Here is a 23,264-nt window from a genome sequence, read left to right as displayed (position 1 = left end):
GTTTATGTTTTTAAAGGTGTGCATGTGTTTATAGAAGTATAAGAGGGCAGGCGAGGTGGCTCACATCTGTAATCCTAGGACTCTAGGAGGCCGAGGTGTGTGGATTGCTCGAAAAAAACTAGCTGGGCATGGTGGTGCACACCTGTAGTCCTAGCTATTGGGAACGCTGAGATAAGAGGATTGCTTAAGCCTAGGAGTTTGAGGTTGCTATGATCTGTGACACCACGGCACTCTAGCCTGGGCAATAAAGTAAGACTTAGTCAAAAATAAATAAATGAAGAAGTATAAGAAACTGGGCATGGTGTCATGTACCTGTAGTCCCAATGCTCAGGATGCTGGGCCAGGAGGATCACTTGAGCCCAGGAGTTTGAGGCTGCAGTGAGCTATGATAATACCACTACACTCCAGCCTCAGCAGTAGATTGAGACCCTGTCTTTTAAAAAAAATTATAATAAAAAACGTATGGAAGTATAAGAAACAGAAGCTATCCTTGGGGGAGTATGATCATGGAGAGACATCTGCTTTGTGTTTTCTATAGGTTTGTTTTGGCTTTTTAGAATGAACACGTTATTATGATTTATGGGGAGGGGAAAATCACCCATACTCTCTGGTCCTTATCACTGGGCTCTTGGTTTGGCTTTGGTAAAGTGAGGCCTGTTGGGCAGGAGGGTGCCCAGGGTCATGCTGTATCCTTGTCTCATGCTCCAGCCATGGAACTGGCCCAGGCAGATAGGACAGTGGAGTCCAAGATCTATGACACGCTTCAGTGGCAGGTAAGGGTCAGCAGGGGGTGAGGGTGGGTAGGAGAGTGCAAAGGCGTGCTTGCTGGGTGTCGCTCTCTGTTGTCATTCCTTCCCTTCCAGATCTGGACCCTCCTGCCTGGGTTCTGCACGAGGCCCACAGATGTGGCCACTTCCTTCAAAGGGCTGGCACGGACGCTGGGCATGGCCATCAGCGAGCGCCCAGACCTGAGGGTCACTGTATGCCAGGCCCTGCGTACCCTCATCACCAAGGGCTGTGAGGCAGGTATGTGTGTGATCTGGGGCCTGGGGGTGAGGGCTGGGGAGAGGATGACCTCGGTCCCCCGTTGCCACCCACTACCTGCCGTGTTCCCTGCCAGGCAGAGCCACAGAAACCAGCCTCTGTGGCACACACTTGGCTGCTTTAGCTGGGGACTCGAGGAGTTAGGAGAGACTGAAAAGTGCCCCTCTCTCTCCCCCTTTACTCCCCATGTGCTGACAACTACTGCGGATTGGTTCTGTCAGTGTGGGAGGTTTTATTGTGTGGCTGGCACTTTGCTGGCCCCCAGGGTAGAAGCCACAGAAGGAGCACAGACACTATGGCACCTCTTCTCCCTACCCTGGCCTCAGTATCTCCTCTCGTAGAGATGCCCCAAATCTGTGGATTCCACATCCTGCCACAACGTCCCCTAAGAGAAGGCCTCTGAGCTACAGTGTCATAGCACTCCGGGAGGCTGAGGCCAGTGGATTGCTTTAGCTCAGGAGATGAAGACCAGCCTGAGCAAGAGCTAGACCCATCTATATTAAAAATAGGAAAACTAGCTGAGTGTTGTGGCGGATACCTGTGGTCCCATCTACTTGGGAGGCTGAGGCAAGAAGATGCTTTGAGCCCAAGAGTTTGAGGTTGCTGTGAGCTATGATGATGCCATGGTACTCTACCTAGGACGACTAAGTGAGACTCTCTCTCAAAAAAAACCTAAAGGCCGGGCATGATGGCTCATGCCTGTTATCCTAGCACTCTGGGAGGCCAAGGCGGGTGGATTGTCTGATCTCACAGGTTTGAGACCAACCTGAGCAGGGCATGCATGAGCACTAGCGAGGACTTTGCCTGTTTCTAAAAATAGCAGGTGTTGTGGTGGGCACCCATAGTCCCAAATACTTGGGAGGCTGAGGCAAGAGAATCACTTGAACCCAGGAATCAGAGGTTGCTATGAGCTCTGATGCTGTGGCACTCTACCAAGGGTGACAAATGAAACTCTGTCTCCAAAAAAAAAAAAAAAAAACGAAATAGGCTAGGAGTGGTGGCACATGCCTGTGGTCCTAGCTACTTTGGAGGCTGAAACAGGAGGATTGTTGAGTCCAGGAGTTCTGGGCTATAGTGTGCTATGTCAATCGGGTGTCCACTAAGTTCGGCATCAATATGGTGACCTCCCGGGAGCAGGGGACTACCAGGTGCCTAAGGAGGGGTGAACCGGCCCAGGTCAGAAACAGAGCAGGTCAAAGTTCACGTGCTAATCAGTAGTGGGATTGCGCCTGTGAATAGCCACTGCAGTCAAACCTGGGCAAGATAGTGAGACCCCCGTCTCTTAAAAAAAAAAAAAAAAAAATTAAAAAAAAACAGGCTGGGTGCAGTGGCTCATGCCTATAATCCTGGCACTCTGGGAGGCCGAGGCGGGTAGATTGCCTGAGTTTACAGTTAAAGATGAGCCTGAGCAAGAGCAAAACCTTGTCTCTTAAAAAAAAAAAAAATAGCTGTGTATTGTTGCAGGAGCCTATAGCCCCAGCTACTCGGGAGGCTGAGGCAAGAGAATCACTTGAACCCAGAAGTTTGAGGTTGCTGTGAGCTCTGACACCACGGCAGTGATACTGAGGGAGACAAAGTGAGACCTATCTCAAAAAAAAAAAACCTTTTGATTTTCCTGCCAGACACTGACCGTGCTGAGGTGAGCCGCTTTGCCAAGAATTTTCTGCCAATCCTCTTCAACCTATATGGCCAACCCAGTGCAGCTGGGGACATTCCAGCTCCTCGCCGGGCTGTGCTGGAAACCATCAAAACTTACCTCACCATAACCGAGTGTCAGGTAAGCTACTGGAGGGAGGGAGGAGAGGATTGCTTTCAGGCCGGCAGAGTGTCAGGGTGGGTGTGTTGGACAGGCTAAGAGAAAGGGACCACCGCATACCAGCAGTCATGGCTAGAACTGAACTGGAGGCTTCTAAATGGTGGGGAGGCCATTCTGGAAGTGCTGCTATTGCTGCTCTGTATCTCTCACCTCTCAAACTTTCTCCTTCTCATCCCCTTGGGGCTGCCAGTTGGTGAATGGTTTCTTGGAGAAAGCTAGTGAGAAGGTGCTCAACCCTGCCAGCTCCGACTTCACCAGGTAATGTGCCCAGGACTCCCTCCCCCCCCCAGCAGCTGGAGGGTACATCACCAGAAGACCGGTGGATTTACTCTGGAAAAATTCGGGGGAGTATTGAGATAGTGAATGTCTCAGTTCTACCAGAAGCACTTTTTTTGAGAGTAGAAAGGGGAAAATCCTCATTTATTTTCTAAAGCTGTCTCCCAGAGCCCATTAAAGGGCTACTGCAGGGATGAAAGAGACCTCCAGCCAAAAACCTTTAACACTTGACTCCAAAAACTAAGGCTGGAGTCAGGTGGAGCTGTGGGACTAGGGAGGGGTGTTAGGCACAGATGTAAGGGGCACACATCATCTGCAGAGCGGACACCCCAGCCCTCCAGATCTTCCTCCAGCCCCTTTTCTTTTGCAGCCACACTCTTAGGCCTCCAGAGACAACCACAAAAAAATGGCTCTCCTCAGCAGGGTTTTGGTTTCCCAGATCCCTGTAGATCTCAATGCATAAGATTCCAAAAAGTAAGCCATCTAGGCTCTTTTGCCTGCCTCAATTCTTTTCCTGACCCCAGGAACCATTGTGTACCAGAGGGACCTTATAGCCTGCTAGGGAAAAATAAGAACCCTGGTTCAAATCCCAGCACCAGGCTGGGTGCGGTGGCTCACGCCTGTAATCCTAGCACTCTGGGAGGCCAAGGCAGGTAGATTGCTTGAGCTCATGAGTTCAAGTCCAACCTGAGCAAAAGCAAGACCCCATCGCTACTAAAAATAGAAAAACTAAGGTGAGAGGATTGCTTGAGTTCAAGATTTGGAGGTTGCTGTGAGTTATGATGCCATGGCACTCTATCCAGGGTGACAGCATGAGACTCTTGACTAAAAAAAAAAGGAAAAGAAAAAACAAATCCCAGCATCATCACTTACAGGCTGTGTGACTTTGTACAAGTTACCCACTCTGCCTCTGAGTCCTCATCTGCAAAATGGGCATGATAATAGTACCTACATCAGATTGCTGTGTAAGGATTGAAGGAGCTGGCACGTGTAAACACCTGGAGCAGTGCTGGGCACACCATGGGTGCTTGATTAGGTGCTAGCTGTGATTACGGTCACATACTCCTTCGAGGCCCCTTGTCTTCACCCCGACTTCTCCCACCTCCTCGTATTCAGTAGACATAAATAAGAACACAGATTGTCTGGGTTATTCTGCTGGCTTCTGGGTTCCCCTCGAGTCCATTCGGTATCCTGCCCCTGAGCAGATTATCTGTCCTGGACCTGGTTGTGGCCTTGGCTCCTCATGCTGACGAAGCTGCCATCAGCAAGCTCTACTCCACCATGCGGCCCTACCTAGAGGTGAGCCATGCGGATCCTGGGCAGGTGGGGCCTGTCTTGTCTTCACCCCTTGCGGATGCCCACAGTGAGGCCCCTGACTGCTTTCTTCTATAGTGGGTCCCTCTGGTACCCAGTCTAGCCTGTTTGTCTGGCACATGGGTGCCATAGTGGCTGAAATGCACAGCTGAGCTCAGCAGCCTTTCAAGGAGCTGTTAGCAGCTACCGAACAGTGAGAGGTGTTCTGGGTGGAGCATGCAGGCGGACACAGAAGTCCAGGACGGGGACGCTTCACCTCAGGAAAGGTGACGGAACAAGGCACAGGAAAGAAGTGTTCCACCAGGCAGGGCAGCAGAGCACAGGCTGCTGGAGTGTGTGTTTAACGGATTGGGGGTTGGGGGTGGGGTTCGTACCCACCCTCCACCCCCTGGACAGGAGTTAGCCACTCACTGTCCAGATTCCACGAGCCCTTTGTCAGGTCTCCTGAGCCCCAGATGGGCAGGGCCAGCTTCTGCCCTGAAGTCCTCCAGTGGTAGCAGTTCACGATGGATGCTCTGAATGACATTGGATGGGATGAAGCCCCAGCCCCTCTTCCTCACCTGTCCCTGTCCACCATGCACCCTCCTAGAGTAAGGCCCACGGGGTACAGAAGAAGGCCTACCGAGTGCTGGAGGAGGTGTGTGCCAGCCCCCAGGGCCCTGCAGCCAGCTTCGTGCAGAGTCACCTGGAGGACCTGAAGAAGACCCTGTTGGACTCCCTGCGGAGCACGTCCTCACCCGCCAAGAGGGTGAGGACCCCAGGGTGCTTGCTGTGCTGAGGGAGGCTGGGAAGCTCCGGGAGAGGAGCTACCATGGAGGCTGAGGGGTGTGGGGTAACACAGAGGGGGCCTGACTGGTAGCCTCACCCGTAGCCCCGTCTGAAGTGCCTCATACATATTGTGAAGAAGCTCTCAGCTGAGCACGAGGAGTTCATCGCTGCCCTAGTCCCGGAGGTGAGGAGATATGTGTGTTGTGGGGGTCCCTAGAGGGTGGCTCCCAAGGGCCTGTCAGGATCCAAGGAGGGTAGTTATGGAAGTGGGGGTGGGCACATGGGTGCCCTCTTCCCTTCTCTCGGCCTCAAGCAGCCAACCCCATGTGGGTGGCTCTTGGAGCAGGTGCTAACAGGGCTGTCTTGGCCAGGTGATCCTGTGCACCAAGGAGGTGTCAGTGGGTGCACGCAGTAACGCTTTCGCCCTGCTTGTGGAGATGGGCCGTGCTTTCCTGCGCTTTGGCTCAAACCAGGAAGGTGAGGCCCAGGTCATGTAGGCTGGGGATGGATGGTATGCTCAGGCTTGGGGGAGTCACCCCCCAAAGCAAAAAGGTAGAGCTCCCTGCCCTAGCCCTGGTTCCCCTCCCTGTCCTGGGTTGACCTGCCCTGGTCTCTCTCCCAGAGGCCTTGCAGCGCTACCTCGTTCTGATCTACCCTGGCCTCGTGGGCCCCGTGACCATGGTCAGCTGCAGCATCCTGGCCCTCACCCACCTCCTCTTTGAGTTTAAAGGTAAATGCCTTGACAACCTGGGAAGCCCTCAGGGTTGGAAAATGCCTAAAAGGACAGGGTGGCCACAGGAAGTGGGGGAAGATGCCAGGAGGGAGGAAGAAAAGATGGCACCCTGCTCCGCCTGCCTCCCTGTCCCCTTCTTCCAGGGCTGTGGCTCCCTCCCTTGCAGCTGTGCCAAGCTGCCCTCCTCACACCTGCCCCTCAGTGTAGCTGTGTATTCTAGCTGCCCTGCATCCTGCAGTAGAGTGGTTGAGAGGAGGTCTGGGCTGCTGCCTAGAGTTTAGTTCTGGTCCTGCCTCTTGGCAACCTCATAATACCTTGAGCAATTTTATTGTCCTCTTGGAACCTCAAGTTTTTTTGTTTTTTTGAGACAGAGTCTCACTGTCACTCTGGATAGAATGCTGTGCTGTCATCATAGCTCACAGCAACCTGAGACTCTGGGCTTGAGCAGTCTTCTTGCCTCAGCCTCCCAAGTAACTGGTCCTATAGGTGCCTGCCACAACACCCGGCTAGTTTTTCTATTTTTATTTATTCATCTTTATTTTATTTTGTTATTTTCTTTTCTTTTCTCACTTTGTCGCCCTTGGTAGAGTGCCGTGCTGTCATAGCTCACAGCAACCTCAAACTCTTGGGCTTTAAAGATTCTCTTACCTCAGCTTCCTGAATAGATGGGACTACAGGCACCCACCACAACGCCCAGCTAGTTTTTCTATTTTTAGTAGAGATGGGATCACACTCTCACTTAGACTAGTCTCTAACTCCAGAACTCAAGGGATCCTCCTGCCTTAGCCTCCCAGAGTGCTAGGATTATAGGCATGAGCCTCCGAACCTGGCTGAAAACCTCAGTTTCCTACCTAAAATGGAGAAGAGAAATAACATTTACCTCAGGGCAGCTAAGGGACTGGAGGCCACTCTGTGCAGAAAGATGGCATGCAGAAATGCTCCCAGTGGCGGCTTCTACTGACATCTGGCCTGAAAGGGGCAGTCGGCTGCTGCTATTTCCCCATGGGGGTGGGGGGTCTTGGGTCTGGGTGGGGTTCTGGGTGTCTGGGACGGCAGTCCCGCCTTCTGCCACAGGTCTGATGGGGACCAGCACGGTGGAGCAGCTGCTGGAGAATGTGTGCCTACTCCTGGCCTCCCGCACCCGAGACGTGGTCAAGTCTGCCCTGGGCTTCATCAAGGTGGCGGTGGTTGTCATGAATGTGGCACATCTGGCCAAGCATGTGCAGCTGGTGGTGAGTGCCCCTGTTTTGCCACAGTGGGTAGCAGGATGGCCCTGAGCTGCCATCATGGGTTTAGTGGGCTCAAGGCTAGCAATTTTCGCTTTTTTTTTTAGCCAAAAGGTTATTAAGGAGCCTTGGAAGTGACCCGTGGGGGGAATGCCAACCCAGTGGGGGCTGGGAGCAGGCATGATGCCCATGCTGCCTCTGATCACCCCCAGAGCCCCGCATGGAAGCAAGGGCTCTGCAAAACAAAGAAACCAGTGGGCAGGGCCACCTTTCATCTTACAGACGGGGAACTGACGCCAGAGATTTCCAAGGTCATGGTGCTAGTCAGCAGTAGCCCTGAGACCAGAACCCAAGGTTGAGACTCGGGCTCTGGGCTTTTCGTCTGTAGGGCTCCTCGACTTGCTTACCTTGCCGCTATCTTGCATTTTGACCTTCCTGGCTTGAGGAGATTCCTTTGGATGCCCCAGCTGGGCTGTAGAAGGATCTAAAGATCCCTTTGGCACTGAGTCCCTGGCCACCTCCCCTCCAAGCAGAGCCTAACCCAGGCTTGCTGTAGGCTGGGACAGCCCTCCAGGTCCCTCTTGCATAGCTCTTCAGGTGTGACCTTGGGTTCAAGACAGGAAGGAGTTGATAAGAATCAGCAAGTCCCGCTCCTGCCCGCCAAAGCCTGCAGCCTACCTAGGAACTGGATATGGGGAGAATAGCAAGAGCAATGGCCTTTGTGGGGTTATGAGAATGTATAGAAGCTCTTCAAAGGACAGATGGGCCCCTCTTCTCCCTTGGAAGTCAGCCACACATGTAACTCAGTCAGGCTGGAGAAGAGTTGAGCCAGAGACTGATACAGTGTGACAGGAAGGACCTGTGGGACCAAGAGAAGCTAGTGGTGTTGGTGGTAAAGTAGGAGCCATGGCATTAGGTACACCTGGCCTGAGCTCCTGCCTCTGGGGCCACTTTACAACCACTCAACCCCCTGCCTCAGTCTCCTCATCTCTAAATTGGGGATGTTAGTGTGTGTCTCATTGGGGTATTCTGAGGATCCAATGACAACATGTATGTAAAGTGCCAAGCACTGTTTAGAAGACAAAGCTTCATCTTGGTGGGATGCTCAGGCTTTGTGTCCTAAAGGAGGGTTTAGGAAAAAGATTGGGGCTGCCCAGGTTATGGAAACATGATCAGACCAAGGGCCAACCAAGGGCCCCTCCAACCCTCTCCCTTAGCTGGGCCTGGTGGTCCTGTGTCCCTGGTCTGGACAGCAGTGAGAGAAGTGGAATGGGAGGCTTGCACTCCCTGCTGAAACCCTGGTACTCTGCCGGCAGATGGAAGCCATAGGGAAGCTTTCAGATGACATGCGGCGCCACTTTCGCATGAAGCTCCGGAACCTCTTCACCAAGTTCATCCGCAAGTTTGGGTCTGTGTGCTGAACCAAGGGTGGGAGGTGTGGGTGAGGAGCTGAGCATTTCCAGCCACTCTTCTTACCTCTGGGCAGTGCTCTCTGGCCCTGGGCCTCTCACCAGCCCTTCTTTGCCACCCTCAGATTTGACCTAGTAAAGGGGCTACTGCCCCGGGAATACCATAAAGTCCTGGTAAACATCCGGAAAGCTGAGTCCCGGGCCAAGCGGCAACGTGCCTTGAGCCAGGCTGCTGTGGAGGAGGAAGAAGAGCCTGCCCAGGGCAAAGGTGACAGGTAAGACCTTGGGAGTGTCCTGGGCTCCTGGTCTTCCCAACCCAAATCCTGCCTTGACAGTGCCCCGTCGACCCCTGCCTGTCCCAGGAATGCTCTGACGTGGAGCTTCTCTGTCCTTAGCATTGAAGAGATCTTGGCTGACTCAGAGGAGGAGGAGGAGGAGGAGGGCAGTGAGAAGGAGGAAAGAAGCCAGGGCAGGGAGCAGCGGAAGCTGGCTTGGCAGAAGAGCCGGGCATGGCTGAAGGAGGGTGGTGGGGACGAGCCCCTCAATTTCCTGGATCCGAAGGTGGCCCAGCGAGTCCTAGGTAAGGATGTAGCTAGCTTTGGTGCCAGGTTCTTAGGTGATGGGTAAGGGGTGGCTTTTTTGGCAGGTCTGTGGGCAGAAGCTTAAAAGCACCCATTTGGGGGCCCAGAGCCAGGCTTGCTGATCATGGTGAGGGTTGGGTTGGAACCGTCCTTCCCCCTCCTCATGTTGAACTCTGCCACACCAGCCACACAGCCCGGGCCAGTCCGGGGCAAAAAGAAGGACCATGGCTTCAAGGTGAGCGCCGATGGCCGGCTGATCATAAAGGAGGAGGAAGATGGTGACAAGATGGAGGAAGAAGGTGCTAAAGGTATGTCCCCACCTATCCTGGGAATGCAGTTCTCCTGGCCTGGGCCAGCTGCGCTTTCTTTCATGTATTCAGTTCTGTGTTCGCTTACTCATTTCCTGACCATTGTTGAGGAAGAATAGGTAAAAACAGACATGAGAAGTTTATACCTAAGGCAACTTTCTCAAACTTGTTCGGTTTCTCAAACTTCTTTGACCACATTAAGAAATCCTTTTTAGGGCGGCGCCTGTGGCTCAGTCGGTAGGGCGCCAGCCCCATATACCGAGGGTGGCGGGTTCAAACCCAGCCCCGGCCAAACTGCAACCAAAAAATAGCCGGGCGTTGTGGCGGGCGCCTGTAGTCCCAGCTACTCGGGAGGCTGAGGCAAGAGAATCGCTTAAGCCCAGGAGCTGGAGGTTGCTGTGAGCCGTGTGAGGCCACGGCACTCTACCGAGGGCCATAAAGTGAGACTCTGTCTCTACAAAAAAAAAAAAAAAAAGAAAGAAATCCTTTTATGTTGCAATCAAGCCATGTGTACAACACATACATAAATGGAAGCTTTCAGAAACAGTGCTTCCTTCCCACCACGTGTGGTGCATGTTGTTAGTCCCTCTTTTTTTCTCTCTTATTTCTTCTCCTTCCTCTCTTTTCCCTTCTTCCTTGTCCTATTTTTTTGAGACAGAGTCTCACTATGTTGCCCTCAGCAAAGTGCTGTGACATCACAGCTCACAGCAACCTCCACCTCTTGGACTTAAGCGATTCTCTTGCCTCAGCATCCTGAGTAGCTGGGATTACAGGCGCTGGCCACACTGCCCGGCTATTTTTTTTTTTTTGGTTGTAGTTGTCATTGTTGTTTGGCAGGCCTGGGCAGGCCAGCTCCGGTGTATGTGGCTAGTGCCCTAGCCGCTGAGCTATAGGCACCAAGCCTTTTTTTTTGAGACAGAGCCTCAAGCTGTCGCCTTAGGTAGAGTGCTGTGGCTTCACAGCTCACAGCAACCTCCAACTCCTGGGCTCAAGCGATCCTTCTGCCTCAGCCTCCCTAGTAGCTGGGACTACAGGCACCTGCCACAACGCCCGGCTATTTTTTGGCTGCAGCCGTCATTGTTGTTTGGTGGGCCCGGGCTGGGTTTGAACCCGTCAGCTCAGGTGTATGTGGCTGGCACCTTAGCCGCTTGAGCCACAGGCACCGAGCCCTTTTTTTTTTTAATGCAAAATTGGCTGAGGTCTGAAGCTCCTTTAAAGGCAGAAAGAGCCAGACTAAAACCTTCCCAATTTCCAATTCTAGCATCTCTTGTCTGGAGTCCCATTTAGTCTTTCCTGGTCCCTCTCCTCATACCCATCCATTAGGTGAGAAACACCACAGTCTTCTAGAAAATATCTGTGTCCCCTTGTTCTGGTTTCCACTGCAAAGGAGCTATGGGGCCTGGGTTCCTCCTCACCAGGCTTACCACTCCTGCTGCACTAACCCACCAGCGTGTGCCTGTGGACACTTACTCATCCTCTGTACCCCCTTGTCCTCGCTCAAAATGGTGGTGATACCAACAGCTACTTCACAGTGTTGTGGCGAAGCTGAGATGGCATAACATGCGCACAGCATGTGTACATGCTTGGTGTGAAGGCGGCCGCCATTGTTTCCTTATCTGGTCTTCTCTCTGCTCCTCTCACCCCTTGTGCTTTCCCGTCTCCCTTGGTGTCCTGGTTTCACAGGGCTGAGAAGGCCCCTCCCCTCTCCCACCTTTCTCAGATCCCCAGTGTTTGGAATCCAGCCCGAGTCCTTCATAGCCTTTCCTCAGCACCTCGGCCTCTGGGTCTCCTTCCTCCAGAACTGCTGTCAAGTGGGGCCTGCCCAGTCCTCAGCACTTGGCCATGTATTGTCTTGATTCTCTTTGGGTTGTTGATTGACTTTGCTTGAGTTTCTCTTCCCGCCAGCTGGTCTGTTTCATACTATTTTATCTCCACACACAATGCCCAGCAGATACAGGGGAAAGTTTTCAAGCAGGAGAATGGCAGTGGTCCTGGCACCATGGGGGTGCGAGTGGGACTGGAGGAATGCCTGGAGCTTAGAAAAGGCCATATTCATATCACAAGTGGTTCACCACTTCCTCGTGGGACCATTGTGCCTGGGCCTAGGATGAGAAGGGGAAAGGAACATTGCCTCTTATAGAAAGAGCACAAGGGTCTGGGGAAGGCAGTTTTCTGAGGCTGGAGTTGGTGTCCTCTCAGTCTGGTGAGCCAGGAGGAGGCAGAAGGATGGGTGAATTTTTGTTTTGTTTGTTTTTTTTGTAGAGACAGAGTCTTACTTCATTGCCCTCCATAGAGTGCCATGGCCTCACACAGCTCACAGCAACCTCCAACTCCTGGGCTTAAGCGATTCTCTTGCCTCAGCCTCCCGAGTAGCTGGGACTACAGGTGCCCACCACAACGCCCAGCTATTTTTTGGTTGCAGTTTGGCCAGGGCCGGGTTTGAACCCGCCACCCTCGGTATATGGGGCCGGCGCCTTACCGACTGAGCCACAGGCGCCGCCCAGATGGGTGAATTTTTGAGGGGCTTCCATGGTGCTCATAGGCCTCTCTTTTTTTGGCTCCAGGTGAGGATGAAGATATGGCTGACATCATGGAAGATGTGCGCGTCAGGAGTGTGAGTAGTTCCTACAGGTGGAGGGCTGGGGCCTTAGACCTAATCCTGGGCCCCAAAACTTCTCATCCCCCGTACAACACACAGACATTGTTCCTGCCCTGCTTCCTGGATGCTCATGGCTCATTGGAGGCACATGGCAGGCAGCCCAGAGGGCTGTGGGTATGTGTGAGGAGGGGGTAAAATGGCTGTCTGCTCTGGGGCTGGGGGAAAGGGGACTTACGTGCCTCTGAAGTACCTGCACCTTCAGTGTTAGCTTGGTTGTCCGATTGAAGGAAAAGGGGGCAAACCCCCTGTATCTCCACCCTGGACATATGCTGTTCAGGCTAAAAGGGCAGTTGCTGTCCTGTGTGCTCCTGTACACAGTGGTGCATCACTGTGTGCCAGACACTATGCTAAGGGCCCATGTCACCTCCTGATCCTCACAGGAGATAGGGACTCTGTCATCCCTTTATCAGAAGGGGGTGCAGAAGGTAGCAGCCAGCCCGAAGTCATAGGATACACTGGATGCAAAGCGGAGATTTGAATCCTGGTTAGTCTCCTGAGCCTAGAAACTTTACCCCTTTGTGAAATTACTCCTGACAACCTGGTGGTGCTGCCAGGATGGAATGCAGACTGTACTGCCCCTGCCTGAACCAGCAAGGGTGGGGTGGCCCAGCCCAGCAGCTGAGACCTGTTGCTCACAAGGCCAGTGAGCAACACTTCTAGAGGCATTCTGCTGCAGTTTCTTCCCTCTCTGTCCTAGACTGGGCCCAGCCCATCCAGCCTTCCTGGACATCACCCACAGGCATTGGGTGGCTAGGTTGGGGTACAGTAGAATTAGTGGAGAAGAGGCTCTGAAGTTCCATCTTGGCTTCAGACTAACCTTTCCAGGCCTGAGTTTCTGGTCAGTAGAATGGGGCTTTCCTTAGACCATCTTGTGGAGTTACTGGGACAGTTTATAAGATTGGGCATGTAGAGTACGTTAGCATAGAATCTGATACGTGATTTATTCCCCTGAACTCCTGTTTTCATTAGTGTATTTGTGATGTCTGCCATGTCCTTGCCAGGTTCCCATCTGCCCACCATGGTCCAAGGAGCTACTTTGTCATGAGGGCATTTTGACATTGCCCAATTCCACTGGGTGAACTAGGTAAAAACCAGGCACAAAAGAGAGAAGCCCAGGTCAGAGGGTGCCTGAGGCTGTCAGACACCCCCTTCCCCCCCAAAAAAAAATCCCCCTTGAGGATGCCCTTAAGGAGTGGTAACATTGGCTCTGCTTGAGAGCACTGGGGCCTCCCCTGCCCTGCCCTGCATGTCTGTTCCAGTGTGGGACATCGCCGTCTACTGATCCCCTCTTCTCCTTGGTCAGAAATCTGCCCCTCCATGAGGCCATGGGCCAACCCTTTCCAGGTGACAGCAGTAGACTGCCGGAAGTGTGTGTCTCCAGAAGCAGACTACCTGGGTTTGAATCCTAGTGTATATGTAAATGCTTGGCACTTAATGATGCCAAGTTGGTCACGGCTGTTCTTTGTGATTATTCACTTTCCCTAGAAATCTTTTTCCAGTTAGAGCCTCGCTGGTTCCTTCTACATACCTTCACGTGTGGCTCTATAATCCCTGGCAGCCTACACTTGTTTTTGTCCAGGGAAAACTGACCATGACTGTCTTATGTATGGCCTCACTCTCCAGAGCAGAGTAGAACTGGGCTGGCTCCCTGTGGCTCACTCCCCAGGGTAGCCACACTCTCACTGATATCCCAGAGGCTTTTTTGCCCAGCAGTTGCCAAGTCCTACTTTTCTGCCACAGTTGTAGGAGCATAAAATGATGGGGAGCAAGCAGCAGCCTCCATTGAAGGCTAGTGGGCTGGGCTGGCCTTGGCCAGGCTTCACTGTACCAAGAAAAAGTTCAACCATTGTCCTCCCCAGTGTAGCCAGCATCATACTTTGTCCCCATTTCTGTTTGTCCATAAGGAGCCCACTCTGCTAGGCTTCAGCCAGTGGAACTGGAGTCCCCCGCACTCCGCCCCCCGTTTCCCAGGTACACCCTGTATATGCTCCGGCTTGTTTCCTCTGCTCAGGCTGATCCTTTTCCTTCGTGTCCCCTCTCCTGGTTGGCCCCCCAGCCTGCAGTTTCAGGCAGCTTCCAGGGCACTGGGGCACAGCCCACAGTGTGGGGTCATGTCTATTTGCCCCTCCTTCCTACTCCACGTGCCTCTGCCTGGCCTGATTGTCCCTTGCCAGGCTGAAATGCCCTGACGAGCTGGGGCTGCTGTCAGGCCCCCCTGTCTTCCTCGTCCCACCTAACACAGCATCCAGCATGCTGCAGGTGTGTAGGCACTTCCTGCTGAATGTAATTAGCCGACTTGGCATGTCTCATTGCCCAAGCTCATAACTGTTGGGATGGTGGCATTGTTGAGGAACAGTGGTGACTGAGAGGGCCTGGAGTATAGGAACTGGGTTCTAATGCCTAGCGCTTAGTGGGAGATCATTGAGCAGGGCCTAATGGGGAGAGTGGGGTAGAGTTTGTATGAGGTAAAGAACTGATAAAGCCATTCTCCGAAGAGGCCATGGTCCTCATTTTCCTGTTAGGAAGGTGGTGTTAAGCTGACATCAGGGGGCCCAGTAGGCACCGCAGCCTGGGCTAGAGCTCAGTGTAGAGGGAGAGCAGGAGCAGCCAGGATGAGCCTGGCAGTCAGGTAGTTCAGGTAGTGGGTAAGAACCCCGCTCCTGCCCTGCTTAGCTGCGCCATCTTACAAGTTACTTGCCCTTCTTTGGGCTTTTGTAAGAGGGAGGTTGAGTGTTTGGCAGAGACTTTCCACGCTCAATGCAGATTATGTAGCCGTTACTGTTAACAGTAATCAGTATGGTCAAATCCCCTTGGTCACTGACTTCTTGCTTGTTACCTCTTTATAGAAAAAGCACCAGAGGCTTAAGCGTCAGAAGGAGGCTGATGAGGAGGAGTTGGAGACGCCTCCTCAGTACCAAGGTGAGGCTTCCACCCTTCCCTCATTAGACTTATGGATCCCTGTCATCTGCATTAGGCAGGGGAGTTAGGAGGGTGGACAGTCTGGTTACATTCAGTTGGCACCAACCAGATCGGCTGATATGACACCTAAGACTGACCTAGAGGCCAAAGAGGCCCATGGGTGAAGGAGAGCCTGGGTTAGGAGATGTGTGTGTGCAGCCCTCCTGAGCCCCAGCTCCTCCCCACAACCCAGGCCTTCATGAGACTTTCAGCCCACCCCTTCTCCTGAGAGCTGTTTGCCTCTCTTGTCCACCCTGAGAACTCCAGCCCTGAGTCAGGCTGGGTTTGGAGAAGTCACCCGGCTGGTGTTGAGTATGGGAAAGTTAGTCTTGGGCCTGGCCAGAGTTCCCCTCTACATTTATCTCACGCCCACAAGTTGTCGCCCTCCCTAGAACAGCTGCTAGAAGTATGAAGGTGGCTTCATCCTGTGCTTACTTCCTGTCAGGGCAGCCCTGCAGGACCCTTGCTTTGCATCTGGAGCCCGGGGCTCCTATGGAAATCTCTGATTCCAGTAGTGAGTGTGTCCTCAGAGCCCAGAGCACCCTAAGCCTATTAGAGAACCTCATGGCTCTTCCTTCTGTGGCCCTTACGAACCAGGGCCCAACTTACCTGCTCTGCTCTGCGCTGCTCTGAGATGGTGTGGCATAAAACCAGGAGGCAAGAGGCCTGGGTCAGGACTGCTTACCCAGCTTCTTCTTAGCTGTGTGACCTTGGCCTGGTTACACTCCCTCTCTGAACTTCAGTTTCTCATCTGTTTAAAAAAAAATAAATGTGAGCTCATGTTGGTCATCTCAGGGAGTCCTCCTGTGTTGGCATTATAGGATTTTGTCCATGAGCTTGTTGGGTTGGAGATGACAGCTGATCTTGGGCAAAGACCCTGATCTGTCTAAGCCAGAATTTTCACATCTGTACAGTGGAATAAATAGCTGCCCTTCTGTGTCACAGTGTTGGCGAGAGCCCAAATGAGATAGGGTAAAAAAACCTAAAATGCCTTGATTTATAGATGAGGTTAAGAAGCTTGTCTAACAGAGCTCTAAGTGGAAGAGCTGGGAGTTAAACCTGGCTGTCTATCTGAATTCTGTTTGACTTTAAAGCACACATTCTTTCTCATAGAACAAACAGAGCAAGTTAACTCTGGAGAACATGGGTTATTTCATGTTAGTGGAGAATGTGTAGTCCCAGAGGCCTCTGCTAGGGAGGCCTCCTTGAGGTCCAAGGAGCCCATGTCTGTCCCACCACTGAATAGTCCCTCCTTGAAGAAGGTCATTGTCTTGCTAGGCAGGGACAGAGTGGAGACAGAGCCAAGTGCCTGGCCTTTATTCATCTGCTGTCAGGCAGCTCTCTGAGAGAAGGTATCTATTGCCCTACCTCCAAGAGAAGGCTACCCTGGCTCTGCCCAACTCATGGTCTCACTCTCCCTTCAGCGGGAGGCACTGGCATCCATCGCCCTGTGGCCAGAAAGACTATACCTGGTGCAGAATACAAGGCCAAGGTAAGAGCTGCATGTGGGAGGATGGGGTCTCCTGGCACTGGACAAGTGTCAGGGAGGGGCACGGAGGAGCAGAGCAGCTGTGCCCATCATGGTCCTGGAACCAGATGGAGGCCAGGGAAGAAGGGGCACACCAAAGTCTTCTTGGTGTCTGCAGTAGGGGACCTTATTGAATGGACATGTCCGGCTACATGTCCATTCTTGGTGTTCTTTGGCACCTCCTAAGGCAGAGATTTGAAGGGAAGGGAGGATTAGGGCCTGTCCAGTCAGGGGCAAGGGTAGAAAGGAGAAAGGGGACCCTCACTCCTAGTTGACTCTGTTTCTCTGGATGAGCAGAAAGCAAAGGGTGACGTGAAGAAGAAAGGTCGGCTGGATCCCTATGCCTACATCCCCCTCACTAGAACCAAGCTCAATCGCAGGTAAGCCGTCATGCTGGGATGGGGGCGGGCATGGTGGGAACAAGACAGGGAGCCTAGTACTCCAAAGAAGGGAAGGCCTTATTCTCATTAAACTCTCCCAGATTTTTATATTTGTTTGTTTATTTAGACAAAGTCTCTCTCTGTTGGCCAGGCTAAAGTGCAGTGGCATCATCATAGCTTACTGCAACCTTAGATTTCTGGGTTCAAGTGACCCTATTGACTCAGCTTCTAGAGTAGCTGGGACTACAAGGCATGGACTACATGCCCGGCTGATTTTCTATGTTTTTTAGAGATGGGTTCTCACCATGTTACCCAGGCTGGTCTTGAACTCTTGGGCTCAAGCGATTCTCCTGCCTCTGCCTCCCAGAGTGCTGGGATTACAGGTGTGAGCCCCTGTTCCTGGCTTTATTTATTTATATATTTATTTAGAGACAGAGTCTCACTCTGTCCCTCTGAATAGAGTATAGTGGTGTCTTTGTAGCTCATAGCAACCTCAAACTGTTGGGCTCAAGCAATCGTCTTGCCTCAGCCTCCCGAGTAGCTGGGACTACAGGCATGTGCCACTATGCCTAGCTAATTTTTCTGTTTTTAGTAGAGACAGGGTCTCACTCTTGCTCAGAGCTGGTACCATACTCCTGGGCTCAAGTGATCCATCCGCCTTGGCCTCCCAGAGTGCTAGGATTTAAGGCGTGAGCCACTGCACCCATCTTCCAGCTTTATTTTTATCTTCTAACATGCACTTACATAGAGTGGACTGTGCCTACCCCTGTAATTAGCATGGACTGCTATTTTAACCATGGCGTTCTATCATGTAGAAATTTTCTGGTATATACATACTCTACATAGTCATCATTTTCTTTTCTTTTCTTTCTTTCTTCTTTCTAGTTTGTCACCCTCGGTAGAGTGCTATGGTGTCACAGCTCACAACAACCTCTAGCTCTTGGGCTTAGGCAAATCTCTTGCCTCAGCCTCCAGAATAGCTGGGACTACAGGTGGCCGCCACAACACCTGGCTATTTTTTTGTTGCAGTTTGGCCAGGGCTGGGTTCGAACCCGCCACCCTCGATATATGGGGCCGGCGCCCTACTCACTGAGCCACAGGTGCCGCCCCATAGTCATCATTTTTAATAGGTTTTTATAATTTGCTTTTCTGATCCCCTGGTGCCAGCTGGAGAAATTAGAGTTGTTTCCAACTTTCACCATTAAATTAGGCTCTTGGCTGGGCGCAGTGGTCTGTGCCTATAATCCTAGCACTTTTGGAGGCTGAGATGGGAGGATCACTTGAGCCCAGGAGTTCGAGGTTGCAGTGAGCTTTAATTATGCCACTGCACTGGAGCCTGGGCAACAGAGCTAGACCCTGTCTCAAGAAAAGTGGGGGCTCTTAGGAGGAGTATGAGGACCATATGAGATACCATGTGTGTAGGAGTGCATTAGAAATACACTAAATTTCAGGCAAGGCATTATTGTAAGAGGGACTTTACCTAACAAATGCAATCAGTGTAACCTGGTTTCTTGTACCCTCAATGAATCCCCAACAATAAAAAAAAAAAAAGAAAGGGGCGGCGCCTGTAGCTCAGTGAGCAGGGCGCCGGCCCCATATGCCGAGGGTGGCGGGTTCAAACCCAGCCCCGGCCAAACTGCAACAAAAAAATAGCCGGGCGTTGTGGCAGGCGCCTGTAGTCCCAGCTACTTGGGAGACTGAGGCAGGAGAATCGCCTAAGCCCAAGAACTGGAGGTTGCTGTGAGCCGTGTGACGCACGGCACTCTACCAAGGGCAAAAAAGTGAAACTCTGTCTCTACAAAAAAAAAAAAAGAAAGAAAAAGAAATACACTAAATTTCAGTGACAAAAAAGCATCTGCTGCTGAATAAAAGTTACCTTTAAATGGAAAGATGGGTTGATAGAGTGAGCTTTGACCTTCTCTGTACATACATTAGAGGAAGAAGGGAAGAGAGGCCTATTTCTGGGGGATTCTGCTGGAGTGAAATGGTCCAGTCAGGACATGGGTGGTGCGGAAGCTGGAACTGCACCTGGCCTGTCCAGTTCATGTGCTGCCCACCACTGGCAGCTTCCTTGTCCCCATCCCTCTGGTGCTAGGAAGGACTATCATTTGACGTTAGGAGGAGGTGGGCCACCTATTCTCATTGGGATTCAACCCTTCTGTTCCTTGTCCCTGCAGGAAGAAGATGAAGCTGCAGGGACAGTTCAAAGGCCTGGTGAAAGCTGCCCAGCGAGGTTCCCAGGTGGGACACAAATTCCGCAGAAAGGATCATCGGCTCTGAGGCGCAGGGACCCCTGGCTGCTCTGCAGTCCAGCCCCCTTTCAGCCCCCAAGCTTCCTTGAAACCAACTCCAGGCGCTTAAGGCTCTGGCAGAGCCTGCACTCTGGATGACTTGTTGGAACCAAGGCTTGGCTCCCAGAGAGATGCCTTGAATTTGGGAAGCTCAAAATGGGAAGCATCTTTTAGAGACATCCCTGGTACCTGGAAACGGGAATGTGGCTTCACTGCCTCTGAGTAGACCCAATCAGGTGGCTTTGCTTTCTGCCCAGAGTAGCCATAAGCAACAGAGTGATGGTCTTCGATTTCCTCCAACTGCTTGCAGCCATGTGGCACTCTTGACCCGGCAGTGGTCTAGATGTATGAGATTTACTATGACCAGATGTAAAATAAATGTGTGTCACCGTGCATTATTTGTAGAAACACCTTGTTTCATCTCTAATTGTTGGTGTGAATGACTTGACCCCTTCAACATAGAACTGCCCAGGTACTCCCCTGTGTCAGGAGAGCTCCCTCATAGCACGCTATACTCCCAGGGAGAAGGCAATGTTTGAGGGGCTGCGAGGGTTAGTGAAAACCCTGGGGCTGGTCTCTGAGCTGTGGTTGAGCCCTAGAAATGCAGAATAGAAAGAGGAGGCACCTAGCTAGAGCTGCAGCATTGGCTGCCCTGGACACAAGTCTCCTCTAGGAGCTTTGCCCATTGATTCAATCAAGTGTGTGCTGAGCCCCTTCCTGTGCCCGGCACAGCCTGATTCATCCATCTCCTTGTTTCCTCACATTCTCTTTTTCCCAGACAAGATTATTCAATTGTGGGACAGTGTGCTTCCCATTGGGCTAGCTTTGTTGATCTGAGACAGAGAAGAGAATGGTGCACATCTCTCCCTGCTCCTGAAGTCACTTGTCCTGTCAGCCCAGGATCCCTCTTGGGTGTGCTTTCCCAGCAGGCAGCCAGACGCAAGAATCCCAGGGCTCAAAGGAGTAGGGCGCTGGCTCCATATGCCGGAGGTGGCAGGTTCAAGCCCAGCCCCAGCCAAAAAATGCAAAAAAAAAAAAAAAAATCCCGGGGCTGTTCCCACACCCCAACGTGAGTATGCTCTTATGCTCTGTCCTCCAGCACTTGATTGATAATGTTTTTCTCAACTCAGAATCTCCCCGTGTGAGATAAGAACACACACATTCCTCAGCAGTTTCCATTCCAGTTGAATGCCCTAAGTTCTGATAATGCTCCAGGAGGCCCTGTGCACCTCCTAGTAGCCTGTCCCAAAATACTACTCTACTCATTCTCTGAGGGGACCCAAGTCTTTACTGGATTCACTGCTCCCCAAATTATGCCATTTTCCCCTGATGATTTTGGGCTAAGGAGCTGAGAGGAACCATAGTTGGCCCAGAGGTGGCACTGTTTACATTCTTTGTTCATGGAAATTTGGAAATGGAGAGCAAGCAAGAAATGTGGTCAAAAGAAGTGGCTATAGAGATTCACAAGGAGAATCTAATGACTCGTTTTACACTTTCGGACACAGTGGGCCAAATTAAGTCAGTCCCAGTCCTTGATTTCCTTTCTCAGGAATTGTGACCATGTACACTGGGGAGCTTGAGATAAGAGTATGAGCCAATTGCCCAGTATTGGTGTCCTAAAAGTTCAAAGCTGACCTGCTTATTATAGCGTGTTTTCCAAGGAGCTTTGTTTTCTTTTAAAAATGGGAGGGGCAGGTGACCTAGAAAGTTTGGTGTTAGTGATGTGCCGGATGCCATATCCTTTTAGAAATAGAGTTCAAATGCAAACTATCTTGATGCACAGGCAAGAATTCATCTGCCCCAGAAACTTCAGGTGCTTAAAACATCTGTTAGGAAAGCCAATGCTGGCTGGGCACCTGTAGCTCAGTGGTTAGGGCACCAGCCACATGCTCTGGGGCTGGCCTGCTAAACAAACAAAAAAAAAGACGGGGTGTTGTGGCGGGCACCTGTAGTCCCAGCTACTAGGGAGGCTGAGGCAAGAGAATCACTTACTTGAGCCCAAGAGTGAGGTTGCTGTGAGCTATGACGCCACTGCACTCTACTGAGGGTGACAAAATGAGACTCTGTCTCAAATTTAAAAAAAAAGGGGGGCAGCACCTATGGCTCAAAGGAGTAGGGCGCTGCCCTCATATCCCGGAGGTAGCGGATTCAAACGCACACCCAGCCAAAAAAAAAAAAAAAAAGAACTGAAAAAAAAAGAAAAGAAAAGAAAGCCAATGCTGCTTTTATTTAAGAAATAGGAGTGAAGGGGAATCTCAGGAGTGTTTGTGAACACAAGATTCATTCAATTTCAGGGTAAACAGAAACATGGAGAGCTTCCATCAAGGTCCATATTTACTATTTTAATTTCATTATGCTTTTGGCAATGTCAGAACCTGAGCCTTCTGGAGGCTTTCTTTTCTGGGGTCCATCCTTTACTTAGTCTGAAAAGTGGAAGACAGACCATGTCCTGCCTGACTGTACCAAAACCACAACCCTTCTGTTAGCCAAGCATTGGGAATTTGCCAAGGAAGTCTAATCATGTCCTGCCATGACCCTTCTGGATACGACTGAGTCAGATTAAACCAACCCTGGCCCCTCACTGTTTCCCTTCTTGTGACTGTTAGAAGTCTTGGTGGTCACTGTTCTGGCAGTTTGTTCTGAGCAGAGACCATTTTCTACAGTCTTACTTGAGGCCTGATCAGTGCCAGTCTTGGGAAGCGTATTTATTCTGTACTGTTTGCAACATGTAAGAAAATTGCTTATGACATTCCAGTAGCCTCTGTTTTCAGTCCTCAGAGTCCTTTCCCCACTCTTTTTCTTGGTTGCTTATGTTTCTTTGAAGGGTAGTTTAAGAAATTAAAATGATATATTTCACTATAAAAGTATAATAATAAAGATTCATGGCTTCGTGCAGTGGCAATATCATAGCCAATGAGGTTTATCCAAGGCGCGATTATTGCTAATTGAAAACTTCGCAGTAGCCCACCGTGACGACTTGCAATATAGTTGGCACTGGCAATTTTTGACAGTCCACGGAGACTGAATAAAAAAAAAAAAAAAGATTCCTAGCACATTTAGTATAAACCGAAAAGTAAAAGCAGGGGCTAAATGGCATCCATCAAAATCTCACTTAACCCTAATGTATTTTGTTGCTATTTTCTTTTTTTCTATACACAGGGTTTTTTTTTTTAATATAAAGATATAGAAGTTTTGTTGGTTTATTTTTTGAGACAGTGTCTCACTTTGTTGCCCTCAGTAGAGTGCTATAACATCATAACTCACAGCAACCTCAAACTCCTAAGCTCAAGCGATTTTCTTGTTTCAGCCTCCCAAGTAACTGGGACTGTGGCCCCTGCCACATTGCCCAGCTATTTTTTTTTTTTAAGACAGAGTCTCACTATGTTGTCCTCGGTAGAGTACTGTGACATCACAGCTCACAGCAACCTCAAACTCTTGGGCTTAACCTATTCTCTTGCCTTAGCCTCCCAAGTAGCTGGGACCACAGGCACCTGCCATAACACCCAGCTATTTTTTTTGTTGCAGTTGTCATTGTTGTTTAGCTGGCCTAGGCTGGGTTTGAACCTGCCAGCTTGGGTATATGTGACTGGCACCATAACCACCGTACTACGGGCGCCAAGCCTGCCCAGCTCTTTTTTTAGAGACAGGGTCTTACTCTTGCTCAGGTTGGTCTCAAATTCCTGAGCTCAAGCAATCCACCCGTCTCAGCCTCCCAGGGTGCTAGCATTACAGGCATGAGCCACCATGCCTGGCAAAGATACAGTTGTAAATACAAGTTTATATTCCAAACTTCCACTTGGCCATAACAGTTTTTACTCTACTGATGTAAACACTTCATGATTTTTTTTTTTTTTGAAACAGAGTCTCACTTTATTGCCCTCAGTAGAATCCTGTGACATCATAGCTCACAGCAACCTCCAACTCCTGGGCTTAGGCGATTCTCTTGCCTCAGCCTCCTGAGTAGCTGGGACTA

General features: G+C 51.1%; 1 protein-coding gene and 1 non-coding gene across 2 annotated transcripts in view; both read left to right on the top strand.

Moving 5' to 3' along the window:
* RRP12 (ribosomal RNA processing 12 homolog) overlaps positions 1-19,686 on the top strand; it is a 42,794-nt gene extending 23,108 nt beyond the window's left edge. The window contains exons 16-34 of the mRNA XM_053583842.1: positions 709-773; positions 864-1,026; positions 2,667-2,821; positions 3,051-3,118; positions 4,342-4,435; positions 5,040-5,198; positions 5,322-5,402; positions 5,590-5,695; positions 5,841-5,948; positions 7,026-7,183; positions 8,494-8,585; positions 8,712-8,861; positions 8,982-9,166; positions 9,353-9,475; positions 12,040-12,089; positions 14,981-15,053; positions 16,517-16,584; positions 16,918-17,000; positions 19,178-19,686. Coding sequence (XP_053439817.1) covers positions 709-773; positions 864-1,026; positions 2,667-2,821; positions 3,051-3,118; positions 4,342-4,435; positions 5,040-5,198; positions 5,322-5,402; positions 5,590-5,695; positions 5,841-5,948; positions 7,026-7,183; positions 8,494-8,585; positions 8,712-8,861; positions 8,982-9,166; positions 9,353-9,475; positions 12,040-12,089; positions 14,981-15,053; positions 16,517-16,584; positions 16,918-17,000; positions 19,178-19,280 — 2,084 coding nt within the window. The 3' untranslated portion in view covers positions 19,281-19,686. The remainder of the gene's footprint in view (positions 1-708; positions 774-863; positions 1,027-2,666; positions 2,822-3,050; positions 3,119-4,341; positions 4,436-5,039; positions 5,199-5,321; positions 5,403-5,589; positions 5,696-5,840; positions 5,949-7,025; positions 7,184-8,493; positions 8,586-8,711; positions 8,862-8,981; positions 9,167-9,352; positions 9,476-12,039; positions 12,090-14,980; positions 15,054-16,516; positions 16,585-16,917; positions 17,001-19,177) is intronic.
* A 2,489-nt stretch (positions 19,687-22,175) lies between these two features.
* Positions 22,176-22,310, top strand: LOC128582641 (U4 spliceosomal RNA). The gene has a single exon (XR_008379094.1). It is a non-coding gene; the product is annotated as a U4 spliceosomal RNA (small nuclear RNA).
* Positions 22,311-23,264: the final 954 nt, after the last annotated feature.

The sequence above is a fragment of the Nycticebus coucang genome, chromosome 3 (assembly GCF_027406575.1).
Source record: "Nycticebus coucang isolate mNycCou1 chromosome 3, mNycCou1.pri, whole genome shotgun sequence".
In the NCBI taxonomy this organism is placed as follows: Eukaryota; Metazoa; Chordata; class Mammalia; order Primates; family Lorisidae; genus Nycticebus; species Nycticebus coucang.
This window is presented reverse-complemented; position numbering and strand designations above follow the sequence as displayed.